This window comes from Passer montanus, unplaced genomic scaffold (assembly GCF_014805655.1).
Source record: "Passer montanus isolate IOZ18808 unplaced genomic scaffold, ASM1480565v1 scaffold308, whole genome shotgun sequence".
Classification (NCBI taxonomy): Eukaryota; Metazoa; Chordata; class Aves; order Passeriformes; family Passeridae; genus Passer; species Passer montanus.
Window position 1 is genome coordinate 46,110 of NW_024367797.1, and position 18,455 is coordinate 64,564.

At 52.6% G+C, this 18,455-nt stretch overlaps 1 protein-coding gene across 1 annotated transcript in view; it reads left to right on the forward strand.

The window, feature by feature from the left end:
• Positions 1 to 18,185, forward strand: part of EHMT2 (euchromatic histone lysine methyltransferase 2) — a 19,409-nt gene extending 1,224 nt beyond the window's left edge. The window contains exons 6-23 of the mRNA XM_039714739.1: positions 236 to 388; positions 1,174 to 1,282; positions 1,627 to 1,748; positions 2,286 to 2,429; positions 3,131 to 3,186; positions 4,623 to 4,808; positions 4,961 to 5,043; positions 6,439 to 6,545; positions 7,543 to 7,665; positions 8,384 to 8,485; positions 9,215 to 9,319; positions 9,685 to 9,839; positions 10,592 to 10,759; positions 11,845 to 11,989; positions 12,556 to 12,633; positions 14,812 to 14,927; positions 16,440 to 16,529; positions 17,726 to 18,185. Coding sequence (XP_039570673.1) covers positions 236 to 388; positions 1,174 to 1,282; positions 1,627 to 1,748; positions 2,286 to 2,429; positions 3,131 to 3,186; positions 4,623 to 4,808; positions 4,961 to 5,043; positions 6,439 to 6,545; positions 7,543 to 7,665; positions 8,384 to 8,485; positions 9,215 to 9,319; positions 9,685 to 9,839; positions 10,592 to 10,759; positions 11,845 to 11,989; positions 12,556 to 12,633; positions 14,812 to 14,927; positions 16,440 to 16,529; positions 17,726 to 17,975 — 2,292 coding nt within the window. The 3' untranslated portion in view covers positions 17,976 to 18,185. The remainder of the gene's footprint in view (positions 1 to 235; positions 389 to 1,173; positions 1,283 to 1,626; positions 1,749 to 2,285; positions 2,430 to 3,130; positions 3,187 to 4,622; positions 4,809 to 4,960; positions 5,044 to 6,438; positions 6,546 to 7,542; positions 7,666 to 8,383; positions 8,486 to 9,214; positions 9,320 to 9,684; positions 9,840 to 10,591; positions 10,760 to 11,844; positions 11,990 to 12,555; positions 12,634 to 14,811; positions 14,928 to 16,439; positions 16,530 to 17,725) is intronic.
• The last annotated feature ends 270 nt before the right edge of the window (positions 18,186 to 18,455 follow it).

Consider the following 18,455-nt stretch of genomic DNA (forward strand, 5'->3'; position numbering starts at 1 on the left):
GATGGGATGGGGGGGGACTGGGGGGGACTGGGGGGCGAACTGGGAGGGACTGGGAAGGGATTTGGAATGGACTGGGATGGACTGGCATGGATTGGAGAGCACTGGGAGGGACTGGTATGGACTGGGATGGACTGGGATGAATTGGGATGGACTGGGATGAACTGGGAGCACTGGGATGGACTGGGGAGCACTGGGGGGGGGCTCGGGACCCCAGCCCAGCCCATCCCCCGCTCAGTCTGAGGGGGAGGTGCCGGGCGAGGCCATGAGCGAGGAGGAGGAGGAGGAGGAGGAGGAAGAAGAGGAGGAAGAAGAGGACGAGGAGGAAGAGGAGGAGGAAGAGGAGGAGGAGGAGGAAGAGGATGAAGAGTCTGGGAACGCCTCGGATCGGGTGAGGGGGGCCTGGGGAGGGGATCTGGGGGGGATTTTGGGGAGAAATTGGGGGGTTTTGGGGCAGATTTGGAGGGAATTTGAGGCAGATTTGGGGGGTTTGGGGCAGATTTGGGGGGTTTGGGGGGCATTTGGGCAGTTTTGGGTGTCCTGGGTGATTCCAGTTGCATTTTGGGGCAGTTTCAGAGATTTTGGGGGTCCCTGACCCCTTGGGGTCCCCCAGAGCGCGTCCAGCGCCCGGCGGTGCTTGAAGGAGTGATCCTGGCTGGGTTTTGGGGTGATTTTGGGGGTTTTGGGGCAGTTCCAGGATTCCTGGGTGGTTCTAGGTTTGTTTTGGGTATATTTTGGGGTGGTTTTGGGGTTTTTTGGGGGTCCCTAACCCCCCTTTGGGCCCCCGCAGAGCGCATTGAGCGCGCGGCGGCGCGTGCGGCGGCGCTGGAAGGAGAGCCCCTGGCTGGGTTTTGGGGCAGTTTTGGGGGTTTTTGGGGCAGTTCTGAGGTTTTTTGGGGCAGTTTCAGGATTCCTGGGTGTTTCCATGTGGGTTTTGGGTGTATTTTGGGGGTTTTTGGGGGTCCCTAACCCCCCTTTGGGCCCCCCCAGAGCGCGTCGAGCGCGCGGCGGCGCGTGCGGCGGCGCTGGAAGGAGAGCCCCTGGCTGGGTTTTGGGGCAGTTTTGGGGGTTTTTGGGGCAGTTTCAGAATTCCTGGGTAGTTCCAGGTTTATTTTGGGTTTGTTTTGGGGTGTTTTGGGGGTTTTTGGGGGTCTCTGACCCTTTGGGCCCCCCCAGAGCGCGTCGAGCGCGCGGCGGCGCGTGCGGCGGCGCTGGAAGGAGAGCCCCTGGCTGAAACCCTCCCGCAAGAGGAAGAGGAAGGACCCCCGGGGGGGCAAGGACAGAGGTGGGACCCCCGAATTGGGGAAGGGGACCCCGAACTGGGGAGGGGGATCTGAATTGGGGCGGGGTTGGGAAAAGGGGGGCTGGGAATGGGGGGATGTGGGGAGGGCCCAACACACCCAACACAGCTGGACATGCCCTGGCCCCGCCCTGACCCCACCCTGCCCTGACCCTTAGCCACGCCCCTGCCCCTTGGCCACGCCCTGAACACACCCTGGCCTTGCCCTGCCCCGCCCTCCCCCTTGGCCACACCCAGGCCACGCCCTGACCACACCCTGGCCCTGCCCTGCCCACGCCCTGCCCCGGCCCCGCCCCGGCCCCGCCCTGACCCCGCGGTGCCCCGCCCAGGCCCGGCGGAGGCGGAGCGCTTCGAGGAGCTGCCGCTGTGCTCGTGCCGCATGGAGGCGCCCAAGGTGGAGCGGGGCGGGGACCGCGGGCTCTGCATGGCCACCGAGAGCGTGGACGGGCAGGTGAGCACACCTGGGCACACCTGGGGACACCTGGGGACATGGGGATACACCTGGGGACACGGGGACCGCGGGCTGTGCATGGCCACCGAGAGCGTGGACGGGCAGGTGAGCACACCTGGGCACACCTGAGACACACCTGGGGACATGGGGATACACCTGTGGGACATGGGACACACCTGGGGGACATGGGGACACACCTGGGGACACGGGGACCACGGGCTGTGCATGGCCACCGAGAGCGTGGACGGGCAGGTGAGCACACCTGGGCACACCTGGGGACACCTAGGGACACCTAGGGACCTGGGACACACCTGGGACACACCTGGGGACAGCTGGGACACACCTGGGGACACACCTGGGACACACCTGGGGACAGCTGGGCACATGGGTAACACAAAAAACCCCGGGGTAAACTCAGGAATTTTTGGGTGCCTGCAGCAACCGGGGGCTCCCAGGTGCGGGGTCCCCCTGGGACAACCCCAAAAAGCCCCAAAATGTCCTAAAAATGTCCCAAAAATTGTCCCCACCCGCCCCCAGCTGAGCGGGTGTGGCAGCAGCATCCTGAAGCGCGAGACCATGCGCCCCTCGAGCCGCGTGCCCCTGATGGTGCTGTGCGAGAGCCACCGCGCCAGGATGGTGAAGCACCAGTGCTGCCCGGGCTGCGGGCACTTCTGCACGGCCGTGAGTGGGGATTGGGGGGAAAAGCCCTGAAAATGGGAAAAAACCCCGTGAAAATCGGATAAAAAATGGGTAAAATACGATAAAAACCCCAGAAAAACCCAAAAACCCCACAACTTATGGGGTCAAGCACCAGTGCTGCCCGGGCTGCGGGCACTTCTGCACGGCCGTGAGTGGGGACTGGGGGGAAAACCCTGAAAATGGGGAAAAAAGGGAAAAAAACGCAAAAAACCCCGTGAAAATCCGATGAAAAATGGGTAAAATACGATAAAAACCCCATAAACAGCAAGGAAATCCCATAAATGCCAAGGCAGGATGGTGAAGCACCAGTGCTGCCCGGGCTGCGGGCACTTCTGCACGGCCGTGAGTGGGGATTGGGGGGAAAAGCCCTGAAAATGGGAAAAAACCCCGTGAAAATCGGATAAAAAATGGGTAAAATACGATAAAAACCCCATAAACACCAAGGAAATCCCATAAATGCCAAGGCAGGATGGTGAAGCACCAGTGCTGCCCGGGCTGCGGGCACTTCTGCACGGCTGTGAGTGGGGACTGGGGGCAAAAACACAAAAAAAGGGAAAAAAATGCAAAAAACCCCGTGAAAATTGATAAAAAATGGGGAAAATGTCCCCAAATCCCCTTTAAGATCCCATAACTCAATCTTGGTGACCCTTGGTGACCCTTTTTGTCCCCATTTTATCCCCTAGGGGACGTTCCTGCAGTGCCACCCTGGTGCCAACCTGTCCCCAGAGTCCATTCAAGTGTCCCCAAACCCCCTGAACTGTCCCCAAACCCCCTGAACTGTCCCCAAACCCGCGCCCAGGTGGGGCGGGGTTTGGGGAAAAAAAGGAGTTTTTGGGGGAAAAATCAAATTCTTCGGGGGAAAAATTGAATGTTTTGGGGAGAAAATTGAATTTTTGGGGGAAAAAATTGAGAGCTGTCCCCAAACCCCCTTTAATGTCCCCTAACTCATCCTTGGTGACCCTTGGTGACACTCTGGTGACATTTTTCTCCCAGGGGATGTTCCTGCAGTGCCACCCTGGTGCCAGTCTGTCCCCAAAGTCCATTCAAGTGTCCCCAAATCCCCTCAAACTGTCCCCAAACCCCCTGAACTGTCCCCAAACCCCCTTTAGGTTCCCATAACTCAATCTTGGTGAAAAAATTGAAATTTTTTGGGGGGAAAAGGGAAATTTTGGGGAAAAAAATTGAATTTTTGGGGGGAAAATGGAATTTTTTTTGGGAAAATGGGGATTTTTGGGGGGAAATGGGGAATTAAATGAGGGAATAGTATTTTTAAATAGCCTCAAAAATGGCACAAAATGGGACAAAATGGGGCAAAAATGGTGCAAAGTGGGGCAAAATGGGGAAAATGGGGATTTTTGGGGGGAAAATGGACGTTTTGGGGGAAAATTGGAATTTTTTCAGGGAAAAACTTGATTTTTCTGGGGGAAAATGGGGTTTTTGGGGAAAAGGAAATTTTGGGGAAAAAAAATTGAATTTTTTGGGGAGAAAATTGAATTTTTTGGAGGGAAAATTGAATTTTTGGAGAAAAAGTTGAATTTTTGGGGGGAAAATGGAAGTTTCGGGGGGAAACTGGAGGTTTTTGAGGAAAAAATTGAATTTTCGGGGGGAAAAATGGAGATTTTGGGAGGAGGAATTGAATTTTTTTAGGAAAAATTGAATTTTTTTAGGAAAAAATGGAGGTTTGGGGGTGAAGAATTAAATTTTTGGGGGAAAAATTGAATTTTTGGGAAAGAAAATGAATTTTTTAGGGAAAAAGTTGGGGTTTTGGGGGGAAAAAAATTGAATTTTTGCAGGGAAAAAATTGAATTTTGGGTCCTTTCCCCCCGGCAGTGCCCGCATGCGGGGGCAGGGCGAGGGCCAGGCAGATTTTGGGTCATTTTGGGTTATTTTGGGTCATTTTGTGTCATTTTCAGTGCGTTATTTTGGGTCATTTTGGCTCATTTTGGGTGGGGATTTTGGGGATTTTTGGCTGGTTTTTTGGGGGATTTTTGCTGATTTTGGGTCCTTTTCCCCCGGCAGTGCCCGCATGCGGGGGCAGGGCGAGGGCCAGGCAGATTTTGGGTCATTTTTGCGTTATTTTGGGTCATTTTGGCTCATTTTGGGTGGTGATTTTGGGGATTTTTGGCTGGTTTTTTGGGGGATTTTTGCTGATTTTGGGCCCTTTCCCCCCGGCAGTGCCCGCATGCGGGGGCAGGGCGAGGGCCGCGCCCCCCCCCCGGACCCCCGGGCCGAGCCCATCGACAGCTCGGGGGGGCCGGCGCTGGCCCTGCCCTCGGGGGGGGCCCTGAGCGCCCGGGGGCTCCCCCCGGGCCCCGCCCGCGAGCACCTGGAGAAGGCTCTGCTGGGCCAGGAGGCTGAGAGGTGAGTCAGGAACACACCTGGGACCCCAAAAACACACCTGGGGGGGATAAAATATACCTGGGACCCCAAAAATACACCCAAAAACACACCTGGGGGGCTAAAAACACACCTGGGACCCCAAAAAATACACCTGGGACCCCAAATCCCCCCAGGAGGAAGAAGCTGCGCTTCCACCCCCGGCAGCTTTACCTGAGCGTCAAACAGGGGGAGCTGGGCAGGGTCATCCTGATGCTGCGTGAGTGGGGACCCCAAAGTACCCCAAAATCTGGGGGGAACCCCAAAAAAATCCCAAAATTCGGGGGGAACCCAAAAATCCCCGGGGAAATCACAAAAATCCCCCAAAAAATCCTGGAGAAAATCTCAACATTTGGGGGGATTTGGGGTCATCCTGATGCTGCGTGAGTGGGGACCCCAAAGTACCCCAAAATCTGGGGGGAACCCCAAAAAAATCCCAAAATTCGGGGGGAACCCAAAAATCCCCGGGGAAATCACAAAAATCCCCCAAAAAATCCTGGAGAAAATCTCAACATTTGGGGGGATTTGGGGTCATCCTGATGCTGCGTGAGTGGGGACCCCAAAGTACCCCAAAATCTGGGGGGAACCCCAAAAAAATCCCAAATCTGGGGGGAACCCCAAAAAATCCCTAAATGACGGGGGAACCCAAAATTTACCGAGGAAATCACAAAACATCCCGGGGAAAAATCCCAAAAATTCCGGGAAAATCCCAAAATTTGGGGGGAACCTGAAAATCTGGGGAGTCCCTGGGGGGATTTGGGGGTCTTTGGGGGGTTCCCAATCCCATTTTGGGATTCCTGACCCATTTTTGGGTCCCTTTTCCCATTTTTTGTTCCTCTTTTCCCATTTTTTGTCTCACTTTTCCTGCTTCTGGTGGTTTTTACCCATTTCTGGTGGCTTTTACCACATTTTTGTTTCCCTTTTCCCATTTCTGCTGTTTTTTACCCATTTCTGCTATTCTTTTTCCCATTTCTGCTGGCTTTTACCCATTTCTACTGTTTTTACCCCATTTTTTGTCTCTCTTTTCCTATTTTTTGTTCCCCTTTTCCCATTTCTGCTGGCTTTTACCCATTTCTACTGTTTTTACCCCATTTTTTGTCTCTCTTTTCCTATTTTTTGTTCCCCTTTTCCCATTTCTGCTGGCTTTTACCCATTTTTGCTGGTTTTTTTCCCATTTCTGCTGTTTTTTACCCCATTTTGGGAACCTTTTCCCATTTCTGCTGTTTTTTATCCATTTCTGGTGGTTTTAACCCCATTTTTTGTTTCCTTTTTCCCATTTTTTTCTCCCTTTCCCCATTCCTGCTGTTTTTCCCCATTCCTGCTGTTTTTTGTTTCCCATTTCTGTTGGTTTTTCCCCATTTCTGCTGTTTTTATCCATTTCTGGTGGTTTTTTCCCCATTTTGTCTCCCTTTCCCCATTCCCGCTGTTTTTTACCCATTTTTGCCGTTTTTCCCCCATTTCTCCTGTTTTTTACCCATTTTTGCCGTTTTTTTCCCCATTTTCCCCCTATTTTTTTTAACTTTTTTTCCTATTTTCCCCTAATTTTTTCTCCAATTTTTCCCCATTTTTTTACCCATTCCTGCCGTTTTTCCCCCGTTCCGGGTCCCTCCCCCAGTGGACAACCTGGACCCCAACTTCCAGAGCGACGCGCAGAGCAAGCGCTCGGCGCTGCACGCGGCCGCGCAGAAGGGGCACCTGGAGATCTGCCACCTGCTCATCCAGGTGAGCTCACCTGTGTGACACACCTGGGACACACCTGGGACACGTGAGGGACATCCCAGTAACACCAGTGACATCCCAATGTGGGATCTCAGCCATCCCAGTGCTCCCAGTGCTCCCAGCAGGGCACCTGGAGATCTGCCACCTGCTGCTCCAGGTGAGCGACACACCTGGGACACACCTGAGGTACCAGTGACACCAGTACAGGGCTCCCAGTATGGGATCTGTGTGATCCCAGTGCCCCCAGTGCTCCCAGCACAGCCCAGCAGGGGCACCTGGAGATCTGCCACCTGCTGCTCCAGGTGAGCCGTGACACACCTGAGTGACACCTGGGACACCTGAGACACCTGAGGTACCAGTGACACCAGTACAGGGCTCCCAGTATGGGATCTGTGCGATCCCAGTGCCCCCCAATGCCCCCAGCGCAGCCCAGCAGGGGCACCTGGAGATCTGCCACCTGCTCATCCAGGTGAGTGACACACCTGGGACACACCTGTAACACCTGTGTGACACCTGGGACACACCTGGGACACGTGAGGGACATCCCAGTAACATCCCAGTGCTCCCAGTATGGGATCTCAGCCATCCCAGTGCCCCCAGTGTGTCATTCAGTGGTCACTCAGGGTCACTCAGGGTCACTCAGGGGTCAGTGGTCACTCAGGGTCACTCAGGGTCACTCAGGGGTCAGTGGTCACTCAGGGTCACTCAGGGTCACTCAGGGGTCAGTGGTCACTCAGGGTCACTCAGGGTCACTCAGGGGTCAGTGGTCACTCAGGGTCACTCAGGGTCACTCAGGGGTCAGTGGTCACTCAGGGTCACTCAGGGTCACTCAGGGGTCAGTGGTCACTCAGGGTCACTCAGGGTCACTCAGGGGTCAGTGGTCACTCAGGGTCACTCAGGGTCACTCAGGGGTCAGTGGTCACTCAGGGTCACTCAGGGTCACTCAGGGTCACTCAGTGGTCACTCAGTGGTCACTCAGGGTCACTGTGGTCACTCCCAGGCCGGGGCCAACATCAACGCCGTGGACAAGCAGCGCCGCACGCCGCTGATGGAGGCCGTGGCGCACGACCAGCTGGAGACGGCGCGGTACCTGCTGCAGCGGGGGGGGTGTGCCTACAGCCAGGTGAGCTGTGACGTCATAGATACACCTGTGTGACATCATCACACACCTGTCAGATCACACACACACACACACAGCGCGGTACCTGCTGCAGCGGGGGGGGTGTGCCTACAGCCAGGTGAGCTGTGACGTCATCACACACCTGAGTGACGTCATCACACACCTGTGAGATCACAGACACACCTGTGACACACCTGTGACATCACACACACACACAGCCCGGTACCTGCTGCAGCGGGGGGGCTGCGCCTACAGCCAGGTGAGCTGTGACGTCATCACGCACCTGTGACGTCAGCACACACACAGCCCCCCCGGCGTGACGTCGTCACACACACCTGGGGTGATGTCATCCCACACCTGTGATGTCATCACGTAACTGTGATGTAATCGCACACACGTGCCATCATAGCCACACCTGTGACGTCAGCGTGTGCACGTGACGTCACGTGTGCGATGTCATCACACGCACTGTGATGTCACCAGACAAACAAGTCATCCCCGCACCCTGTGACGTCACTTCCTCTCTGTATGACATCACCACCCACCTGTATTACATCATCATCCCCCTGTATGACATCACCACCCTCATATGATGTGGCCACTCCCTTGCATGATGTCACCGCCCTCTGTATGACATCACCACCCCCTGTATGACACCATCCCCCATGTGATGTCACCATCTCCCCTGTATGACGTCACCGCTCCCCGTGTGACGTCACAGGAGGAGGACGGCTCCACCTGCCTGCACCACGCGGCCAAAAACGGGAACCTGGAGATGGTGGAGCTGCTGCTGAGCACCGGCCAGGTGGACGTCAACGCGCAGGTGAGCTGGGAATGGTCAGTGTGGTCAGTGTGTCCTGGGAGTGGTCAGTGTGTCCTGGGGATGGTCAGTGTGTCCTGGGAATGGTCAGTGTGTCCTGGGAATGGTCAGTGTGTCCTGAGTGTCCTGGGGATGGTCAGTGGTCAGTGGAGCTGCTGCTGAGCACCGGCCAGGTGGACGTCAACGCACAGGTGAGGGAATGGTCAGTGTGGTCAGTGTGTCCTGAGTGTGGTCAGTGTGTCCTGGGGATGGTCAGTGTGTCCTGGGAATGGTCAGTGTGTCCTGGGAATGGTCAGTGTGGTCAGTGTGTCCTGAGTGTGGTCAGTGTGTCCTGAGAGTGGTCAGTGTGTCCTGAGAGTGGTCAGTGTGTCCTGGGAATGGTCAGTGTGGCCTGGGAATGGTCAGTGTGGTCAGTGTGTCCTGAGAGTGGTCAGTGTGTCCTGAGTGTGGTCAGTGTGTCCTGGGAGTGGTCAGTGTGTCCTGGGAATGGTCAGTGTGTCCTGGGAGTGGTCAGTGTGTCCTGGGAGTGGTCAGTGTGTCCTGGGGATGGTCAGTGGATCATGGGTGGTCACTGACCCCGAGTGATCCCTGGCTGACCCCCGGCTGACCCCCAGGACAGCGAGGTCTGCACCCCCATCATCGGGGGTGGGTTTGGGGTGGTCAGTGGGTCAGGGGTGGTCAGCGGGTGGTCTGGGGGTCAGGGGTGGTCAGTGACCCCCGGCTGACCCCCAGGACAGCGGGGGCTGGACCCCCATCATCTGGGCGGCCGAGCACAAACACATCGAGGTCATCCGGCGGCTGCTGACCCGCGGGGCCGACGTCACCCTGACCGACAACGTGAGACACCTGGGGACACCTGGGGACATGGGGACACACCTGGGGACACACCTGTTTGGGAGGACAAAAGTAAAAAGAGATGGAGATGCACCTTAAGGTACCATAATTAGTTGCTGGTATGAAATTAATTAACATCTGCCTGCACTGGGCAGTCGGTGGCTGGGTTTGGGTGGTCAGCACTGGGCAGCAGTGGTCAGTGATGGTCAGCAGTGGTCAGTTGGTCACTCTGTGGCAGGAGGAGAACATCTGCCTGCACTGGGCAGTTGGTGGCTGGCTTTGGGTGGTCAGTGGCTGGCTGTGGCTGGTCAGTGCCTGGGTTTGGGTGGTCAGCAGTGGTCAGCAGTGGTCAGTTGGTCACTCTGCAGGAGGAGAACATCTGCCTGCACTGGGCGTCGTTCACGGGCAGCGCCGAGATCGCCGAGGTGCTGCTGAACGCGCAGTGCGACCTGCACGCCGTCAACTTCCACGGGGACACGCCCCTGCACATCGCGGCCCGGGAGAGCTACCACGACTGCGTCAGGTATTGGGGCTGGGGGCTTCGGAGGGGTCACAGGGGTCACAGGGCATCGGGGGGGGTCACAGAGCCTGGGGGGAGTCAGGGGAGTCAGGGACCCCCCATTCCACGGGGACACGCCCCTGCACATCGCGGCCCGGGAGAGCTACCACGATGGAATGCTCCACAGAGGATCCCGTGGGGAGAATCCATTACATGAGGGGGGGGGTCCCTGAAATTTCCGGTGAATTGGGGTGGATTTGTGGGGGTCCCATGAATTTGAGGAGGGGTCTGGAATTCGGGGAGGGGTCTGCAATTCAGGGAGGGGTCTCAGGAATTGGGGAAGGGTCTCAGGAATTGGGGAGGGGTCCCAGGCGGTCCCACACCCCCCTTCCCAATTTAGGGTCCAGAGGAGATCCCATGGGGAGAATCCATTAAAGGGAGTGGGGGGTTCCTGAAATTTGGGGTGAATTTGGGCGGATTTGTGGGGTCCCATGAATTTGGGGAGGGGTCCGGAATTCGGGGAGGGATCTCAGGAACTGGGGAGGGGTCCCATGAATTAGGGGAGTTCCCTGGAATTTGGGGAGGGGTCTCAGGCGGTCCCTGACCCCCCTCCACAATTTAGGGTCCATAGAGGATGCCCTGGGGAGAATCCATTAACGGGAGTGGGGGGATCCTGAAACTTGGGGTGAATTTGGGGGGTCCCAGCTGGGTCGCAGCAATTCGGGGAGGGGTCGGGAATTGGGGGAGGGGTCCCTGACGCCCCGCTGCCCCCGCAGCCTGTTCCTGTCGCGCGGGGCCGACCCCGAGGTGCGGAACAAGGAGGGCGACTCCCCCCTGGACCTGACCCCGGAGCGCTCCGAGGTGTGGGTGGCGCTGCAGCTGAACCGCAAACTGCGCCTGGGGGCGGCGGGCCGGGCGCTGCACACCGAGCGCATCGTCAGCAGGTGGGAGCGGCACTTTTGGGGTTAATTTGGGTTAATTTGGGCTTTTTTTTTTTTTTGGGGGCAGGTGGGAGCGCCGGATTTTGGGGTTAATTTGGGTTAATTTGGGCATTTTTATTTTTTTGGGATTTTTTTGGGATTTTTTGGGGGTGTTTTGGGTCCCAAACTGCGCCTGGGGGCGGCGGGCCGGGCGCTGCACACCGAGCGCATCGGCAGCAGGTGCGATTTGGGCATTTTGATTTTTTTGGGATTTTTTTGGGATTTTTTTGGGGGAGGTTTTGGGGTGTTTTGGGTCCCAAACTGCGCCTGGGGGCGGCGGGCCGGGCGCTGCACACCGAGCGCATCGGCAGCAGGTGGGAGCGGCACTTTTGGGGTTCATTGGGGTTCATTGGGGTTAATTGGGGCATTTTGATTTTTTTGGGATTTTTTTGGGATTTTTTTGGGGGAGGTTTTGGGGTGTTTTGGGTCCCAAACTGCGCCTGGGGGCGGCGGGCCGGGCGCTGCACACCGAGCGCATCGGCAGCAGGTGGGAACGGCACTTTTGGGGTTAATTGGGGTTAATTGGGGCATTTTGATTTTTTTGGGATTTTTTTGGGATTTTTTGGGGGTGTTTTGGGTCCCAAACTGCGCCTGGGGGCAGCGGGCCGGGCGCTGCACACCGAGCGCATCGGCAGCAGGTGCGAGTGGGCATTTAAGGGTTAATTTCGGGCTTTTTAAAATAGAATTTATTTGGGAATTTTTTGGGATTTTCCCCAATTTTTTCCACAATTTTTTTCTGATTTTTACCTGATTTTTTCCCGATTTTTCCCCGATTTCTTCCATTTTTTCACGATTTTTTCCTGATTTTTTTCCATCTTTTTCACAATTTCTTCCTTTTTTCCCTATTTTTTTCCAAATTTTCACAATTTTTTCACATTTTTCCCCGATTTTTTTCAACTTTTTCCTGTTTTTTTTTCTCAAATTTCTTTGTATTTTTTTTTTTGTTTTTGTTTTCTTTTTTTTTCCATTTTTGGGATTTTTTTTTTCCTTTTTTTTTTTTGCATTTTTCCCATTCCTGGCTGGATTTTTATTGATCCTGTCACGCCCAGGGACGTGGCGCGGGGCCACGAGAACGTGCCCATCCCGTGCGTGAACGGCGTGGACGAGGAGCCCTGCCCCCAGGACTACAAGTACATCGCTGAGAACTGCGAGACCTCCACCATGAACATCGACCACAACATCACCCACCTGCAGGTGGGGGAAAACGGGGAAAAAATGGGGAAATCGGTGAAAAAATGGGGAAAATCGGTGAAAAAATGGGGAAAATCGGGGAAAAAATGGGGAAAATCGGGGAAAAAATGGGGAAAATCGGGGAAAAAATGGGGAAAAACGGTGAAAAAATGGCAAAAAAAAGGGATTTTGGGCTGTAAAATTGGATTAAAATGGGAATTTTGGGGGGTAATTTTGATATAAATGGGATTTTTGGGGGTTAAATTGGATAAAAATGGGAATTTTGGAGATAAAATTGGATAAAAATGGGATTTTGGGGGGTTAAATTGATGGGGAAATGGGGATTTGGGGGACTGGGATGGACTGGGAGGGGATTTTGGGTCAATTTTGACTAAATTTTATGTAATTTTGAGTTAATTTTGTGTAATTTTGGTGTAATTTTGTATGTTTTGATGCAAATTTTGGGTGTTTTGGGTAAATTTTGGGTTAGTTTTGCGTATTTTGGATAATTTGGGGTTAATTTTGCATCAATTTGGGTTAAGTTTGCATCAATTGGGGTTAATTTTGCATCATTTTGGGGTGTTTTCCAGCACTGCACCTGCCAGGACGATTGCTCCTCCTCCAACTGCCTCTGCGGGCAGCTCAGCATCCGCTGCTGGTATGACAAGGTGAGAGGGGAAAAAACCCCAAAAACACCCCAAAAATACCCCAAAAACACCCCCAAAAATGTCCCCCAAAATACCAAAAAAATATCCTCAGAAATACCCCAAAAAATCCCCAAAAATTCCAAATAAATACACCAAAAATACCCTAAAAATATCCAAAAAAATACCCCAAAACCAAAAAAAAATAGCCTCAAAAATACCCCAAAAAATCCCCAAAATTATCCCAAAATACCCTAAAAGTATCCTTAAAAATATCTCCAAAATTCCCTCAAAACCACCCCAGAAATGGCTCAAAAATCCCCAAAAAATATCCCCAAAAATTCCCCCCAGGCAGCTCAGCATCCGCTGCTGGTATGACAAGGTGAGAGGGAAAAAAACCCCAAAACCACCCCAAAAATGTCCCCCAAAATACCAAAAAAATATCCTCAGAAATACCCCAAAAAATCCCAAAAATTCCAAATAAATACCCAAAAAATACCCTAAAAATTCCCTCAAAACCACCCCCAAAAAATCCCCAAAAATTCCAAATAAATACCCAAAAAATACCCTAAAAATTCCCTCAAAACCACCCCCAAAATATCCCCAAAATTCCCTCAAAATCAGCTCAAAAATAGCTCTAAAATCCCCAAAAAAATACTCTCAAAATCCCCCAAACCACCCAAAAATACCCAAAAAATATGCAAAAAAACCCCTCAAAACTCCCTCAAAACCACCTGAAAACCACCCTAAAAATACCCCAAAAATACCCCAAAAATATCCCCAAAAATATCCCCAAAAATACCCTGAAACCACCCCCAAAGTACCCAAAAAAATACCCCAAAACCATCCCAAAAATCCCCCAAAATTCACCCTAAACCCCCCCAAAATTTGGAGTTTTTCCCCCAAAATTCAGTTTTCCCCCCAAAAACCCCCCAGGTTTGGGGATGGATTTTGGGGGGGGGGGTTTGTGGCTGTTTTGGGGTATTTTAAAGGGTATTTTTGGGGTGGTTTGAAGGGTATTTTTGGGCCATTTTGGGGGATTTTTGGGTCATTTTGGGGGATTTTTGGGGTATTTTTATGGGTATTTTTGGGGTGGTTCTGAGGGTGATTTTGGGCAGTTTTGGGGTATTTTAAAGGGTATTTTTGGGGTGGTTTTAAGGATATTTTTGGGTTATTTTGGGATATTTTTATGGGTATTTTTGGGGTAGTTCTGAGGGCGATTTTGGGCTGTTCTGGGGTATTTTTAAGGGTATTTTTGAGCTGTTTTGGGGTAATTTTGAGGGTATTTTTGGGGTGGTTCTGAAGGTGTTTTGGGGCCGTTTTGGGGTGATTTGGGGCTGTTTCAGTGTCCCTTTCCCCCCAGGACGGGCGGCTGCTGCAGGAGTTCAATAAAATCGAGCCCCCCCTGATCTTCGAGTGCAACCAGGCCTGCACCTGCTGGAGGAGCTGCAAGAACCGCGTGGTGCAAAATATCCCCAAAAATATCCCCAAAAATACCCTGAAACCACCCCCAAAGTACCCAAAAAAATACCCCAAAACCATCCCAAAAATCCCCCAAAATTCACCCTAAACCCCCCCAAAATTTGGAGTTTTTCCCCCAAAATTCAGTTTTCCCCCCAAAAACCCCCCAGGTTTGGGGATGGATTTTGGGGGGGGGGGTTTGTGGCTGTTTTGGGGTATTTTAAAGGGTATTTTTGGGGTGGTTTGAAGGGTATTTTTGGGCCATTTTGGGGGATTTTTGGGTCATTTTGGGGGATTTTTGGGGTATTTTTATGGGTATTTTTGGGGTGGTTCTGAGGGTGATTTTGGGCAGTTTTGGGGTATTTTAAAGGGTATTTTTGGGGTGGTTTGAAGGGTATTTTTGGGCCATTTTGGGGGATTTTTGGGTCATTTTGGGGGATTTTTGGGGTATTTTTATGGGTATTTTTGGGGTGGTTCTGAGGGTGATTTGGGGCAGTTTTGGGGTATTTTAAAGGGTATTTTTGGGGTGGTTTTAAGGATATTTTTGGGTTATTTTGGGATATTTTTATGGGTATTTTTGGGGTAGTTCTGAGGGCGATTTTGGGCTGTTCTGGGGTATTTTTAAGGGTATTTTTGAGCTGTTTTGGGGTAATTTTGAGGGTATTTTTGGGGTGGTTCTGAAGGTGTTTTGGGGCCGTTTTGGGGTGATTTGGGGCTGTTTCAGTGTCCCTTTCCCCCCAGGACGGGCGGCTGCTGCAGGAGTTCAATAAAATCGAGCCCCCCCTGATCTTCGAGTGCAACCAGGCCTGCACCTGCTGGAGGAGCTGCAAGAACCGCGTGGTGCAGAGCGGCATCAAGTGGGACCCCAAAATCCCAAAAATCTGCACCCCAAAAACCTGAATTCAGCACCCTAAAAACCCCCAAATCCTGAATTCTGCACCCAAAGAACCGCGTGGTGCAGAGCGGCATCAAGTGGGACCCCAAAATCCCAAAAATCTGCACCCCAAAAACCTGAATTCAGCACCCTAAAAACCCCCAAATCCTGAATTCTGCACCCAAAGAACCGCGTGGTGCAGAGCGGCATCAAGTGGGACCCCAAAATCCCAAAAATCTGCACCCCAAAAACCTGAATTCAGCACCCTAAAAACCCCCAAATCCTGAATTCTGCACCCCAAAAACCCCAAAGAACCGCGTGGTGCAGAGCGGCATCAAGTGGGACCCCAAAAACCCCAAAATCCCAAAAATCTGCACCCTAAAAACCCCAAAATCCCCAAATTCTGAACTCCAAGAACCCCAAAATCCTGAATTCTGCACCCAAAGAACCGCATGGTGCAGAGCGGCATCAAGTGGGACCCCAAAAACCCCAAAATCCCAAAATTCTGAACCCTAATAACCCCAAAAAACCCCAAAATCCTGAATTCTGCACCCCAAAATCCCCAAATTCTGCACCCTAAAGAACTGTGTGGTGCAGAGCGGCATCAAGTGGGACCCAAAAACCCCAAAATCCCAAAATTCTGAACTCCAAAATCCTGAATCCTGAATTCTGCACCCCAAAAACGCCACATTCCCAAAAAACCCCAAATACTGGACCCCAAAACCTCCAAAATCCTGAATCCTGCAACCCAAAAACCCCCAAATCTCAAAATTCTGTACCCTAAAAACCCCAAAATCCCAAAAAACCCCAAATACCCAACCCCAAAATCCCCAAATTCTGCCGTTCCCCCCCCCCAAAATCCCCTTTTATTCCCCAAAATTCCCATTTTCTCTCCTCAGAATTCTCTTTTTTCCCCAAAAAAATTCCCTTTTTTCCCCCAAAATCCCCTTTTTTACCCAAAATTCCCCAATGTTTCCCCCATCCTCCCATTTCCCCCCCATTTTTTCCCTTCTAAATTCCCATTTTTTCCCCAAAATCCCGTTTCCCCCCCATTTTTCCCCCAAAATTCCCATTTTCCAAAAAAATCCCCCATTTTTCCCCCCATTTTTTCCCCAAAGTCCCCATTTTCCCATTTTCTCCCCCAAAATCCCTTCTTTTCTCCCCCAAATTCCCATTTTTCCCCAAAATCCCCCATTTTCCCCAAAAACCCCCATTTCCCCCCCATTTCCCCCCAAAATTCCATTTCTCCCTCCAAAATCCCTCGTTTTTCTCCCCCGAATTCCCATTTTACCCCCATTTTCCCCCACAATTCCCATTTTTTCCCCCAAATCCCCCATTTTCCCCCCAAATCCCCTTTCCCCCCATTTTTTTCCTTCTAAATCCCCATTTTTTCCCCCAAATCCCCATTTTTTCCCCCAAATCCCCCATTTTCTCTCCCCAATCCCCTTTTTTTCCTCAGTTTTTCCCAAAATCCGGTTTTTTTGCCCCGTTCCAGGGTCCGGCTGCAGCTGTACCGCACGGCCAAGATGGGCTGGGGGGTGCGGGCGCTGCAGGCGATCCCCCCCGGCACCTTCATCTGCGAGTGAGCGCCCCCAAAAACGGGGAAAACAACCCAAAAACGGGGAAAACAACCCAAAAACGGGGAGGGTACCCAACCCCAAAATCCCCAAATTCTGCCGTTCCCCCCCCCAAAATCCCCTTTTATTCCCCAAAATTCCCATTTTCTCTCCTCAGAATTCTCTTTTTTCCCCAAAAAAATTCCCTTTTTTCCCCCAAAATCCCCTTTTTTACCCAAAATTCCCCAATTTTCCCCCCAAATTCCCATTTCCCCCCCATTTTTTCCCTTCTAAATTCCCATTTTTTCCCCAAAATCCCGTTTCCCCCCCATTTTTCCCCCAAAATTCCCATTTTCCAAAAAAATCCCCCATTTTTCCCCCCATTTTTTCCCCAAAGTCCCCATTTTCCCATTTTCTCCCCCAAAATCCCTTCTTTTCTCCCCCAAATTCCCATTTTTCCCCAAAATCCCCCATTTTCCCCAAAATCCCCCATTTCCCCCCCATTTCCCCCCAAAATTCCATTTCTCCCTCCAAAATCCCTCGTTTTTCTCCCCCGAATTCCCATTTTACCCCCATTTTCCCCCACAATTCCCATTTTTTCCCCCAAATCCCCCATTTTCCCCCCATCTCCGCTCCATGGGGATTAATCCCATTAATTTTTTTGGGGGGGGGTCCCAGGGATTTTTGGGGGGTCTAAGGGATTTTGGGGCCTCCGGAATTTTTAGGGGGTCCCTAAAGGTGCTGAGGGTCCCCAGATAAACAAAGAAAAAAACCCAAATCTCCCGAAAAACCCCAAAATTGGGGACAGCAGCTCCCCCCCATGGGGATTAATCCCATTAAAGATGTCCTGGGAATTTTGGGGTGGTCCCAGAGATTTGGGAGGTCCCAGAAATGTTGGGGGGTCCCAGAGATTTGGGGGGTCCCCAAAGGTGCTGAGGGTCCCAAGGTGAGCAGGGAGACCCCAGGTAAGCAAAGAAAAAACCCCAAATCTCCAGAAAAACCCAAAATTTGGGGACAGCAGCTCCACCCCATGGGGTTCAACCCCATTTAAGGGTCCCAGAATTTTTTGGGGGGGTCCCACAGACTTGAGGGGGTCCCAGGGATTTTGGGGGTCCCTAAAGGTGCTGAGAGACCCCAGGTAAGAAAAGCCAAGACCCCAAATCTCCCGAAAAACCCCAAAAATTCAGCCCCTCCCCTGCCCTGGGGGAGGCCCCGCCCCCTGACGGTGGCCCCGCCCCCTGACGGTGGCCCCGCCCCTTTTGCGACAGGACGGCGAGGTTTACTGCATCGACGCCCGTTACTATGGCAACGTGAGCCGCTTCATCAACCACCTGTGCGACCCCAACATCATCCCCGTGCGGGTGTTCATGTTACACCAGGACCTGCGCTTCCCCCGCATCGCCTTCTTCAGCAGCCGCCACATCCGCCCCGGGGAGGAGCTGGGGTGGGCTTTGATAGGGTTTGATAAGGTTTAATTGGGTTTGATTGGGGTTTGATAGGGTTTATTGGGGTTTATTGGGGTTTATTGGGGTGCCAGGTGTTCATGTTACACCAGGACCTGCGCTTCCCCCGCATCGCCTTCTTCAGCAGCCGCCACATCCGCCCCGGGGAGGAGCTGGGGTGGGCTTTGATAGGGTTTGATAAGGTTTAATTGGGTTTGATTGGGGTTTATTGGGGTTTATTGGGGTTTATTGGGGTGCCAGGTGTTCATGTTACACCAGGACCTGCGCTTCCCCCGCATCGCCTTCTTCAGCAGCCGCCACATCCGCCCCGGGGAGGAGCTGGGGTGGGCTTTGATTGGGTTTGATAAGGTTTAATTGGGTTTAATTGGGGTTTGATTGGGGTTTTATTGGGGTTTGATTGGGTTTATTGGGGTTTGATTGGGGTTTGATAGGGTTTAATTGGGGTTTATTGGGGTTTGATAGGGTTTATTGGGGTTTGATTGGGGTTTGATA